We start from the raw sequence: 13,612 nt of genomic DNA on the forward strand, positions 1-13,612 counted from the left end.
GGTTGGCAGTTTGGCTAGTCACCTTTGACTGGACTTAACCGTCCAGGCGTCCTTTACCTTTACCTTTTTACCTGCATAATCATAGAATTGTAGAGTTTGAAGGGACCCCGAGGTTCATCTAGTCCAACCCCCCTGCAATGCAGGAAACTCATCTAAAGCATCCATGACAGACGGTCGCCCAACCTTTATACCTCTATCATGTCCTGCTTTACTCACTTTGCTGAACTAAAAAAATCCCCAGAGCTGTAACCTTTCCTCTTAGGGAGTTCCTGTAGCCCAGGCATAGGCAAACTCAGCCCTCCAGGTGTTTTGGGACTACAACTCCCATCATCCCTAGCTACAGGACCAGTGGTCAGGGGTGATGGGAATTGTGGTCCCAAAACACCTGGAGGGCCGAGTTTGCCTATGCCTGCTCTAGCCCCTTGATCATTTTGGCTGCCCTTTTTCTGCACCTCACCAATTTGCATCTATGCCACATATATTTAGGACAGCGTACTAAGATAGGAAATACAAATAAAATATCCTGTTGGAGGGATCAACCTCCACACAGAAACAATTTCTAGCAACAGCCCCGCCCACCAGGAGCTGTATCATGAGAAGCAGCTTGAGATCATCTTAGCTGTTGCCAAATATACTAGGGCGTATTGCCATAAGAAATTGAATGTGTATTCCAAAAATAGCTTTAATAATTTGGCATCCTCCCTGGGGCGTCTGTTGTGGATGAGAAACAACGGGTGATGAAAGAGTTGGATTTTAGCTTTGTAATGTGCACATACACACACACACACACACACACCAATTTGATTTGGGTCCTAATGTGATGCTTTGGAGCAGCTCTGATAAAAGGAATAGCCTGACCTGGAAGGATCCAATGGTTGACCCAAACAGGATCTGGACTGGACACAGTTTTTAATTGGGGTTTAAACCCCTAATTAAACATGTGGTTGTTGGGAGGCGGGGGAGAAGGAGTAGCTGCATACTCACAAGCATGGTTTCAGAATAAGGGAAATCCGCCGATTTCAATTCTCTCATTTTTCCAATCTTAAATTCAACTCTCTGCATTTCTGCAGCGCTCTGCAAATTTCTTGTGAAAATCCACCAGCGTTTTAGGGCCAATTTCCTCTAACGAACGTTTTTGTGTGCAGTTTTAACTAATATACGCATCTACCATGGTTGGGAGTGTTGACAAAGTGGAAGGATCAGGAGCTGTGACTTATGCAATTTAATATTTGTGTAAACAAGAACATCGCTGGCTGCAGTTCTAGACATCAGGATGTTGCAATAGAGGAAGAATCACAGAGTTGGAAGGGACCCTGAGGATCATCTGGTCCAACCCTCAGCAATACAGGAATATGCAGCTGTCCCTTATGGGGACTGAACTTGCAACCTTGGCGTTACCATGTTGTTAAAGTCAAAGACCCAGGGCCAGAGAAACCAGGATTCCACATGGTACTTGGTTGGACAAAGGCATGCACTAAACTAAATGGGGAAAGTGCAGTTCTTTATCTCCATGAAAGGCTGAAGCTTTTAGAAGGATGCAATCCCAGTTGCAAGAAGAAAAGGCCTGCCTCCAAGTAAATGTGTTTACGATCAGGCAAGACATACGAAATATAGAGCTGCTGTGAAATTGAGCCCATGTGCTTTGGAATAACTATTGCTGTTCTCAATAAGGCACACTCACTTGCAGAATATCCAGTGGTGTGTATTCCTTAGTACAAGATGTGACGTTAACATATGAGAGTGCTGGAGGTGAAATAGTTAAACGGGTTACCCAATCAGAACCCGGGGGTGGAGTCAGAGGGACTATAAAACCATCTCTGGGAGGGGCGAAGGGAGGAGTTTGTTGGGAGTTGGGTGGTTGCTTGGAGTGGGAGTGAATGGGGATAGAGTCTGTGGGTAGGTGGAGTTAATGTAGCGGAATAAGCTGAGTCAGGAACAGTTAGGAGCTAGGAAGACGAGTAAATATCTGAGAGGTGGTTTAGTGAGTGAGAGCAGGTAGTGGAAGTTATAGGTCTGGATAGGCACCCCATGATTGTAATTGACCGATACTGTTTATGAAACCACACACTTAGAGCTGTTCGACAGTGGAATTTGCTGCCAAGGAGTGTGGTGGAGTCTCCTTCTTTGGAGGTCTTTAAGCAGAGGCTTGACAACCATATGTCAGGAGTGCTCTGATGGTGTTTCCTGCTTGGCAGGGGGTTGGACTCGATGGCCCTTGTGGTCTATTCCAACTCTATGATTCTATGACTTGTTAAACTGAAATAAATAAACAGAAGTTTGTGTTCTGATTTAACCCTGACGGTGAAACCTCTGGGGACCCTGTGTGATCGCCACAGAAAAACTGGGTGCCCAGTTCCACCATCCCTGACCATTGACGAGGCTGGTGGGGGCTTACGGGAGTTGGAGCCCAACCACTTTTGGAGGTCATGGATTGTCCACCCTGTCATAGGTGTATGCCATGCTTCACCAATCTGGTCTCCTCCAGATATTTTTGGGGGCTACAACACTAGTCCGTTAATGGCTATTGGCTGTGCTGGCTCTGGCTGATGGAAGTTGGTGAGCAGCGATATCTGGAGGTGCATACAGGTTCTCCACAGCTGCCCTAGTAAGCATGTTTGAGATTTCAGCTTTACAGCACAATCCCATACCTGCCCATTCAGGAGCAAATCCCACGGCATTCGGTGGAACCTTTCCCCAAGGTAAGTGTGCATAAGATTAGAGCCTTAGAAAGCTCAAGCATGTTGGTGTGCAATGCAAAGGCTCTCACTCAGAGTAACAGCCACCAGTTCAGAGGGGACTATGAAATTTCTGAAGGAGTTGTTTGACAATGGAAACATAGAATCACAGAACTGGAAGTGTTGGAGGGGGCATCAAGGGTTATCTAGTTTAACTCCCTGCAATACAGGAATCTCAACTTGAGCATCCATGGCATGTCTGCCGACAGCTGTTCTCCAGTAGTTTCGAGGCAGGACTTTTTGAATTCCAAATGTGAGGGAGATACAGGGAACATGTGTGTGTTGCATTAATGCCTAGGTTGTGCACCTCGCAGAAGCATCTGACCAGGCACTGCTAGAGAAGAGGATGCTGCACAACGTGGAACTTTCACCTGATCCATCTGGGCTCATCTTATGCAGCTATGTTTGGGAATATTGTAATACGAGACACAGAAGATTCTTTTATTGATCCATCCAATGTACATCACAAACACACACTTTGGAACCCCCCTGCTTGTCTAACTTTTGTTAAACTTTTGACTATTCAAACTGTTCGCAAACAATCTGTTTCTAACCTGCGCCTGTGGCTGCATACACAGCATGCATTTGAAGCACCCACACGCCCCAAGAATCCTGGGAACTATAGTTTGCTAAGGGTGCTGGGAAACATAGCTCTGTAAGGGATAAAATGCAGCTGCCGGGATTCTTGGGGAGCGGCGTGCGCTTGAAACACGTGCAGCCGTCACCTATTTCTTTGCAGCGTTTTCCAAAATAGCGCGCATCTGCCAACAATGAGAACAATTACGATTTTCAGTCCCGCCGTTGCTCCCCTCCCAGTCCTCCTGGACACATCTTCCCTTCCGCGCACCAAAACGCGTGCTGTTCTCCTCCTCCTCCTCCTCCTCCTCCGTCCGCGTTTCCACACAGCTAATCCGGTGAGTAATCGGCGTGTGTCACTCCGTGTCGGCGTGCAAAGAGTAAGGGACACCTTCCCACCCGCGCGCCTTAGGTCTTCCGAAGCTGCCGGCGAACTGAAAGGAAGCGAAGAAAAAGTTCCCTCGCAGCCTGGCAGGCCCCGCCTACGTGGGGGCGGGGCCAGGGCGCCAGTGGGCGGGGCCTGGCGCCTTGACCCCTCCTCCCACTCCCCTCGGTCTCCTTTTCCCTTACCGGAGTCGAACGAGAGGGGGCGGGGATTGGGCTGGAGCCCCGCCTCCTTTCCTTTTTTAAACAAAAGAGCCAAGTGCGAGGGGCGGAGCATGGCGAGTGGGAAGCCGTCTATTAAAACCCTTGGCGCTGGCGGGAGCCGGGCAGTCACCGGAGGCAGCGCACCTGGGACGGGGCAAGGAGAGGAGGGGAAGTCCCGGAGGCGCCTCTTTCCGATGCGAGCAGAGGGAGCGCAGCGAGGGCCGGGCTGGGGGCGCAGGGGTCCGCGATGCTGGAGAATGGCTCCTTAAGGAACTGCTGCGGGCTGGGCGGCCGAGGGGGCTTCGGCTTCTCCCAGCGAGGGGAGGCCGAGGCGGCGGCGGATGCAGAAGCGGAGGCGGCCGGAGGAGAAGCAGCAGCAGGGGCGGCTGCTGGGGCAGCAGACCCCCGGCCGGGCTGGGTAGTCGCGGCGCTGTCCAGCGTGCTGATCTTCACCACGGTGGTGGATATCGCGGGCAGCCTGCTGGTCATTATCTCGGTGTTCAAGAACCGCAAGCTCAGGAATTCAGGTAACAGGAGGACGCGCGCGGGTGCGTAAAGCGAGCGCGTGCGGGGCAGGGCTTGAGTCCTTTGCGCGCGTTCTAGCGGCGATGGGACGGGGAGAGGGATGGCGCATGGCGTTGTGCAGCCTTATTTTTGGGATGCGAGGTTCTGGCTGCTTTTGACAGGCTGAGAGAGCAGTTGTGCGGGTGGCGATTTGCCTCCAGGGATTGACCCCTTCTTACTTCTCTTCTGGAACACAGAGGGAGAAAGTATGCAAAACCACCGGAGCCTGCCAAAAGTTTGCTTGTTTGTTTATTTAAGATACATTGCACACTGCTAACCGCCCAAATAGAACCTGAATCTCCACCTCGGATCTCATCCTAATACCGTCCCATACTTCTAAAGGAATACCAGATGCCACCGTGCTCCCCGTTTTTACTTTCTGAAGTCCCAAGATTCAAACCTCCCTCCAAGTCCCACAAGCCTCTATCTGGCTCGTAAGATAAGCCCGGCTGGATCAGACCAAAAGGTCTAGTTAGCCCAGAATCCTTTTTCCAAGAGTGGCCAAGTAGATGCCTATAGGAAGCTCACTTGCAAAGCTTAAAGGCTGTAGACCCCCCCCCCCCCGTTCTTGCTCCCTGGCAATGTCTGGTATACTCTCATTGAACACAGAGTCTCCATTTAAGTACCATAGCGAATAACTATGGATAGATCCATCCTCTGTCATTCGACCTTAACTTGCAAACAGTCCAGCTTCGTTCCGGTGTTGTACTTTGTCAGCCCTAAAAGCTACAGGGCGCACAGTGTGATTCTGCAACTTTGCAATGAACTTGACTGAACTATTGTGCCACAAATGCATGCTATGCTGCATCCAGCATTGCTCTGATACTAACCTCAACACGATTCGAGACCTTCTGTTGATCTTTACACCTATGCAACGCATTGAACTGAGGGACCCTCCTCTCTCAACCCTGGTCCCAGTTTACACATAGTCAAGCTGTGTTGGACATGTTCAGCTTGTGTATAAAGAGACAGTTGCAGTCCCTTCCAATATACCTGCCTGAAGATCAATACATGCTCTAGATACAAATCTTATCGAGTTCACACACGGAGGGGGTGGGGGAGAAAGAAACCGGAGGAGTGGGTTGCTGTCACACAATTCTTACCAGATTTACTTAGAAATAAGTTCTACTGGCTATAAACAGTTTTATTTCCTTTTGTGTGAGTTATCATTCCATCCTTGTTGCAGTCTCCTGAAGTAACCTTAAAACTGTTTACCAGGAAGTAAGCCCCATTGCTCTCAATGGCACATAGCAGCCAAGCTTATATATCTGGTTGTCAAGTTCACACCGCGCTCACTTACCATCTGCAACAGCAAACAGAGTTAAGCTGCTTTGAAATCCTGTTGGCTTCAGGAGGATAGAGTTAAACACAGTTGAACTCTCCCATTAAACGCAGTGGATCTTAAACACGCTTAGGCTGGGCTGGATTGTGCCCAGTGGTTGCCAATTTTGTCTTGCATTTTTCAATAGCCTTGGCCATTTTATGAATGGTGGGGTTAAAGCAAGGGAGCTCTCCGTAGTTTAGCGCTTAGATCCCGTGGGAAACTGACAGCAATTCATTTCCAGCAGTGTTTGCAAAACTCTCCCCCTGTGGGGAGTTCTTCTTAACTGCAAGCTGTCGGAATGAATGGGAATCTGCGAGCTTTTCAGCACGCTTTGGCAGACGGACTGGAGAGCTCCAGCACTTGTGACCTCACCCATATTGAATGGGGAGCGTGAACGAGCTGAAGATGGGGATACCCCCCCCCGTTTTAGGAGAGCTTTGTAAAAGTGGGTTAGATAGGTGGTGGGAGTCTCCATTTCATCCTTAAAGGAGACGAAATTGCTTCACTTTTACTCTGTTGGTGTCACTAAATCCCAGAGTGGAGCTCTCTTCAAATATCCACAGAGCTGTCACTCGGAAGATGACGGAGCTGGATTGTTCTTTCGTTGCTCCGGAGGGCTGGACTATAAATGATGTAAGGCAGCAGATTTGAATTAAACATTAGGAGAAGCGTCCTAATGATAAGAGCCAGGTGGTAAGCTCTCTTTTTCTGGAGTTATTTAAGCAGATGCTGGCTGGCCACCTGTCAATGATGTCACTGGATCCTCCATTGCAGATTCTGCATTGAACAAGGGGTTCTCCTAAATGACCTCTATGGTCCTAAGCTTCTGTGCTTAGTCTATTGCAGCAAAGACAGAAGGAATCTCTGGGATGCCACACGACCAACAGATTTAACATATAGTTGGGGGATTACTCTTGCCGCAATGTATCTGCTAGGCTGTAAGGGGTCTGAAGACTCTCTCTCTTGTCTGTGGGTCGAGGAGATGCTTGCTCTGTTGATGGGTAGTAAGAGAGAGTTGACAGCAGTGTGGTGGAGTGGGTGGAGTGTTGGACTTAGTCTGGGTGAATCTGGGTTTAAATCTACATTCTCTTTAGGGAGTTTATAAAGTAAGAGTGGGTCAGAGCACATCCCTCAGCCAAACCTCCCTCAAAGTGTCGCAAAAATGAATTTCACTTTCCGAACTCATTGGAAGAAGGATGGGATAAAAACATTGGGTAGGCAACAGGCACTCAGCATATGCTCTGGGACACTCTCATCTTCTCCTTCATCATATATTATGGGGTTGCTTCCAGACATTGGAAGAAGATGCCAGGGCCAGGGCCAAGTTTTTGTTGTTGTTTAGTCGTGTCCGACTCTTCGTGACCCTATGGACCAGAGCATGCCAGGCACTTCTGTCTTCCACTGCCTCCCGCAGTTTGGTCAAACTCATGCTGGTAGCTTCGAGAACACTGTCCAACCATCTCGTCCTCTGCCGTCCCCTTCTCCTTGTGCCCTCCATCTTTCCCAACATCAGGGTCTTTTCCAGGGAGTCTTCTCTTCTCATGAGGTGGCCAAAGTATTGGAGCCTCAGCTTCAGGATCTGTCCTTCCAGTGAGAGCCTTTGCTTATTTTTTTATAGCTATATAGATGTAGAATAGATGAGAGCATCTGCTGAGTGCCTGTTGCTCACCCAGTGGTGAATAACTGTATAATGTGCTTCCACGTATCGGGGACTAGAACTGAAGTCTTAAGAGAATGGCATTTTGAGGGAAATCAGAGTCTCTTTCTCTAGAATTAGTTCTTGTTCTTGTTTTTATTAAGTACAGTCATACCTCGGGTTAAAGTACGGTAGCTTCAGGTTGAGCGTTTTCAGGTTGCGTTCCATGGCGACCCAGAAGTAACGGAATGGGTTACTTCCAGGTTTCGCCACTTGCACATGCGCAGACGCTCAAAATGTCATCACGTGCATGTGCAGAAGCAGCGAATCGTGACCCACACACACGCAGATGCGGGTTGCGTTCTGCTCAGGATGCGAACAGGGCTCCAGAACGGATCCCATTCGCATCCAGAGGTACCACTGTACTTTGTGTTTTTATTTTGTGTTTTTATGCTGAGAAGCTGACAAAGGGTGTTATACAAATTTAATAAATAAATTAAATAATAAAGTGATCCACAGGAAACCCGACTGCCATTTGCTCCAGCTGAGCTCTGAAGAGCAGTGTTCCTCAAGGTGAAGGCAGTAGAAGAACAAGAGGGTGTTTGGATAAGCCCATTGTCTACAATGACTTGGAACAGCTCGGTGAGGTTTCAGACAGGAATTTCTCCCAGATTTACCCGGAACTGACTAGGGATGTACCTGGGACCTTCTTCTTATGAAGCAGATTCACTACCATTGAGCTAGTGGGACGCGGGTGGCACTGTGGTCTAAACCACTGAGCCTCTTGGGCTTGCCAATCAGAAGGTAGGCAGTTCAAATCCCTGTGACGAGGTGAGCTCCCGTTGCTCGGTTCCAGCTCCTGCCCACCTAGCAGTTTGAAAGCACACCAGTGCAAGTAGATAAATAGGTACCGCTGCGGCGGGAAGGTAAACGGCATTTCTGTGCACTCTGGTTTCCGTCATGGTGTTCCATTGCACCTGAAGCGGTTTAGTCATGCTGGCCACAGGAGCCAGAATGCTATCTGTGGACAAACGCTGGCTCCCTTGGCCTGAAAGAGAGATGAGTGCCGCAACTGCCTAGTCACCTTTGACTGGACTTAACCATCCAGGGGTCCTTTACCATTGAGCTACATTTTCCCATGGAGACCACATAAAACAACACAGTGGGGACTGATGAAGCTGCTGAGCTCCCCTGGAACACTGACTGACTGTTGCAAGGAAGAAAATCTGAGCCCTGGGTAGGAGAGGAAATTGAATGGTGTGACTGGAGAATAAGAGTGGAAGGAGAGGCACATTGCTGTTTTTTTTAAAAAAAGGTATGAGACAACCATCTCCTTATCTTGGAGAGGTCATTTTCTGGTCCACCCTCGAGAAGCTATTTTTAAACATCCCAAGGATAGAGGTAAGAGTTCTCTGCAGAAATCAATGGCGAAATCAAAGGTTTTAATGTAGCTCGCTGTTCCTAAAGGTAACACAGTGGGTCAGTGAATCTGGCTGCTAACCAGAAGGTTGGTGGTTTGAGCCCACTAAGGGATGGCTGTGGGCAAGACTCCTGAATTGAAGGGGTTGGACTGGATGACCTTTAGGGTCCCTTCCAACTCTACAATTCTATGACTGAGCACCACTTGTGCCCCCTTCCCCGCACAAAACACCTGAAATCATCCAATGGGGACTGAGCATGCTCAGTGGGCATAGAATGCTAATTAATATGGATGGCGGAGGAGAACAGGAAGCTGTGGAGGATAGGGTTTGGAATGGATTGTCCAGAATGCATTGCAGGGGGTTGTTGTTGTTGTTGTTGTTATTATTATTATTATTATTATTATTATTATTATTATTATTATTATTATTTTATTTTATATATTGAATTTATATACCGCCCTATACCCAGAGGTCTCAGGGTGGTTCACTGAACTAAATCAGAATATAAAACTACAAAATATATAATCAAAATAAAAACAATAACCCAATAACACCCCCCCGAAAAGAGCCACATTTTAAAAGAGTATATGATGTCAAACAGATGAACCAAAGGCCTGTTTAAAAAGGAACATTTTTGCCTGGCACCTAAAGGTGTATAATGAGGGCACCAGGGATACTTCCCTGGGGAGAGCATTCTACAGACAGGGAACCACTGCAGAGAAGGGCCGTTCACCCTCTGGACCTCTCAAGGAGGGGGCAAATGAAGAAGGGCCTCAAAAGATGATCTCAGGGTCCAGGTAGGTTCACCTGAAAAGAGGCGGTCCTTGAGGTATTGCGGTCCTGAGCGGTTTAAGGCTTTATAGGTCAAAACCAGCACTTTGAATTGGGCCCGGAAGCTAGTTGGTAGCCAGTGCCATCAGACCAGGATTGGTGTAAAAAGGTAAAGGTACCCCAGACCATTAGGTCCAGTCGCAGACGACTCTGGGGTTGCACACTCATCTCGCTCTATAGGCCAGCGTTTGTCCGCAGACAGCTTCCGGGTCATGTGGCCAGCATGACTAAGCCGCCTCTGGCGAACCAGAGCAGTGCACGGAAACGCCGTTTACCTTCCCACCAGAGGGGTACCTATTTATCTACTTGCACTTTGACATGCTTTCGAACTGCTAGGTTGGCAGGAACAGGGACCGAGTAACGGGAGCTCACCCCATCACGGGGATTCGAACCGCCGACCTTCTGATTGGCAAGTCCTAGGCTCTGTGGTTTAACCCACAGTGCCACCCGCGTCCCTTGAATAAAGCTCAGTTGGATGCTAATAGTAGATAGTGAGAACATAAGAAGAGCCTTCTGAATCAGGCCAATGGCTCATTGAGTACAGCATCCTGTTCTCACGGTGGCCACCCAGATGCCTGTGGGAAACCCACATTGCAGACAGAAGAGCTCTCTCCCTTCCTGTAGTTTCCAACAAGCACTGCTCAGATGCATGACTGCCTCTGATCATGGAGGCAAAGCAGAGTGTTGGCTAGTAGCTATCCGTAGCCAGATGGGCGGGGTATAAATAATAAATTATTATTATTATTATTATTATTATTATTATTATTATTATTATTATTATACCCCACCCTCCCTGACCAGGGTTGGGCTCAGGGTGGCTAACACTGAATATAAATTACAATAAAATGTAATAGAAAAAAAGTAAAAACAGTTAATTAAAATACGGCTTAAGATGCACCTTGAAATGCAGCCTCATTTTAGTAGTGTGCCGGGTAATATGCTTCCTGGCATAACGGGGTATATACCAAATGCTCGTTTAGCACAAAGTAGACTGCCTATCACCACCCTTTCACCCCATCACACAGACAGATCTGTCTATCAACCACACTTTGAAACAAGTAGCAGCTTGTTCCTGTTAGCTGCAGCTCAGATACTGGTATTGGAAACTGCCAACACTGCTAGAGCTCTCTAAATGAGAAAGTAAGCGCTCTCTCTCTCTCTCTCTATATATATATATATAAGTAAAGGTAAAGGTACCCCTGCCCGTACGGGCCAGTCTTGACAGACTCTAGGGTTGTGCGCTCATCTCACTCTATAGGCCGGGAGCCAGTGCTGTCCGCAGACACTTCCGGGTCACGTGGCCAGCGTGACAAGCTGCATCTGGCGAACCAGAGCAGCGCACGGAAACACCGTTTACCTTCCCGCTAGTAAGCGGTCCCTATTTATCTACTTGCATCCGAGGGTGCTTTCGAACTGCTAGGTTGGCAGGCGCTGGGACCAAGCGACGGGAGCGCACCCCGCCGTGGGGATTCGAACCGCCGACCTTTCGATCGGCAAGTCCTAGGCGCTGAGGCTTTAACCCACAGCGCCACCCACGTCCCCTTAATTACAGCCAATGACCTGTATTATATGTAGTTCCTGCAATTCATTGGTTCTGATATTAGTGGATATATATATATATATGCACTAATATCAGAACCATTGAATTGCAGGAACTACATATAATACAGGTCATTGGCTGTAATTAAGAGATGGGATTCACAGAAACAGCACAAGAACCTGCCTTTTACCACAGCAAAGGTTAGGCCAGTAGCCAACTTACTCAATATCAGCTACAGGGATTGGTAGCAGCTCTGCAGAGTTTCATACAGAATTCTCTCCTGGTCCTCCCTGGAGATTCCAGGATTGAATATGGGACCTTCTGCAAGCACTAAGCTGCGGCCAGTCCACAATGCATTCAATTATATTTATGTGCAGGAAAAGAGGCAAGCATGAGACTGTTTTGTTCAAAACTGGATAACATTTGGATTATTGGGAAACAAACCACGTTCTTCATGTGATAGAATTTGTGCTGATGAATTACTAAACATTGTAAATGAGGTTAGGCTTTGTTTGCCATCTTCCCACAAAGAAAACTGTATACAGGCAGCACAGGTAAGCAAGCAAAAGCAGCAATTCATAAAAATGATCAATGAACATTTCAAATAAAATTGCAGCATAATATAAACATTTCAACTACGTCGGAGGATCTTGGGAAAACTCTATGCTCTTTGGTTGGGTTGTATTAAATGTACAACAAATACAGATAGGGACACGGGTGGCGCTGTGGTCTAAACCACTGAGCCTCTTGGGCTTGCCGATTGGAAGGTCGGCAGTTCAAATCCCCGCAACGGGGTGAGCTCCCATTGCTCTGTCCCTGCTCCTGCCAACCTAGCAGTTCGAAAGCACATCAAAGTGCAAGTAGATAAATGGGTACTGCTGTGGCGGGAAGGTAAACGGTGTTTCCGTGCGCTCCGGTTTCTGTCACGGTGTTCCATTGAACCAGAAGCAATTTAGTTATGCTGGCCACATGACCCGGAAAGCTGTCTGTGGACAAATGCCAGCTCCCTCGGCCTGAAAGTGAGATGAGCGCCATATCCCATAGTTGCCTTTGACTGGACTCAACCATCCAGGGATTATTTACCTTTCTTTACCTACCTTTAAAAGGGATTCAGGTGGCGCTGTGGGTTAAACCACCGAGCCTAGGACTTGCCGATCAGAAGGTTGGCAGTTCGAATCCTCGCGACGGGGTGAGCGCCCGTTGCTCAGTCCCTGCTCCTGCCAACCTAGCAGTTCAAAAGCATGTCAAAGTGCAAGTAAATAAATAGGTATCGCTCCAGCGGGAAGGTAAACGGCGTTTCAGTGCGCTGCTCTGGTTCGCCAGAAGCAGCTTAGTCATGCTGGCCACATGACCCAGAAGCTGTACGCCGGCTCCCTCGGCCAATAAAGCGAGATGAGCGCCACAACCCCAGAGTCAGCCACGACTGGACCTAAAGGTCAGGGGTCCCTTTACCTACCTTTACACAGGATTTCCCTCTATGTGGTACAATGTTTCCTAAAGGAAGTTGGCAGCTTGATCCTGTTCTCTTCTGGCCTTTGGAAAATGCTGGACTGGAGACAGTTAAGAGGGCAGGGAAAGCATATGCCATACAAGCTGAGTGGAGAAAGTGCCAGTGTTACAAACTGCTTTAATCTAAAAGCAATTTTGTGTCTGGAAACAACCGTGTGACTGTTTAGTCATCAATTGCCTAGTAACATAGGGATGTTTGAAGCAGGAGGAGATGGTGATAAGGAAGCCATGAAACAGAACTTGAATAGCTTGTGAGCTATTTCCCCATGCCGTACACCCTGTGCACGTATAAAATAACGATGGTGTTCTTTTTGCCGTTTTCACGTGTGGAGAGCAGTGAGGGGTGTGACCTGAGGAGAGTTTCAAGGGTCAGGTGGAAAGGCATGCAGGGCCTTTAAAGCCCTAAATGGCCTTGGTCCAGTATACCTGAAGGAGCGTCTCCACCTCCATCGTTCTGCCCGGACACTGAGGTCCAGTGCCGAGGGCCTTCTGGTGGATCCCTCATTGCGAGAAGTGAGGTTACAGGGAACCAGGCAGAGGGCCTTCTCGGTAGTGGCACCCGCCCTGTGGAACGCCCTCCCACCAGATGTCAAAGAGAAAAATAACTACCAAACTTTTAGAAGACATCTGAAGGCAGCCCTGTTTAGGGAAGCTTTTAATGTTTAATAGACTATTGTATTTTAATATTCTGTTGGAAGCTGCCCAGAGTGGCTGGGGAAACCCAGCCAGATGGGCGGGGTATAAAGAATATATTATTATTATTATTATTATTATTATTATTATTATTATTATTATGTCACTGTACTGGGCCTGAGTTTTCCCGCTCCTGGCTTAAAGCATGTGTTACTGTTTGCCTCATGAGCTCCTACTGGCCCACTCAGCTTCCCT

General features: G+C 48.1%; 1 protein-coding gene across 1 annotated transcript in view; it reads left to right on the plus strand.

Annotated features, from left to right (window-relative positions):
- Window positions 1-3,912: 3,912 nt before the first annotated feature.
- Window positions 3,913-13,612, plus strand: part of MTNR1B (melatonin receptor 1B) — a 39,200-nt gene continuing 29,500 nt past the window's right edge. The window contains exon 1 of the mRNA XM_053385587.1: window positions 3,913-4,426. Coding sequence (XP_053241562.1) covers window positions 4,147-4,426 — 280 coding nt within the window. The 5' untranslated portion in view covers window positions 3,913-4,146. The remainder of the gene's footprint in view (window positions 4,427-13,612) is intronic.

This window comes from Podarcis raffonei, chromosome 4 (assembly GCF_027172205.1).
Source record: "Podarcis raffonei isolate rPodRaf1 chromosome 4, rPodRaf1.pri, whole genome shotgun sequence".
In the NCBI taxonomy this organism is placed as follows: Eukaryota; Metazoa; Chordata; class Lepidosauria; order Squamata; family Lacertidae; genus Podarcis; species Podarcis raffonei.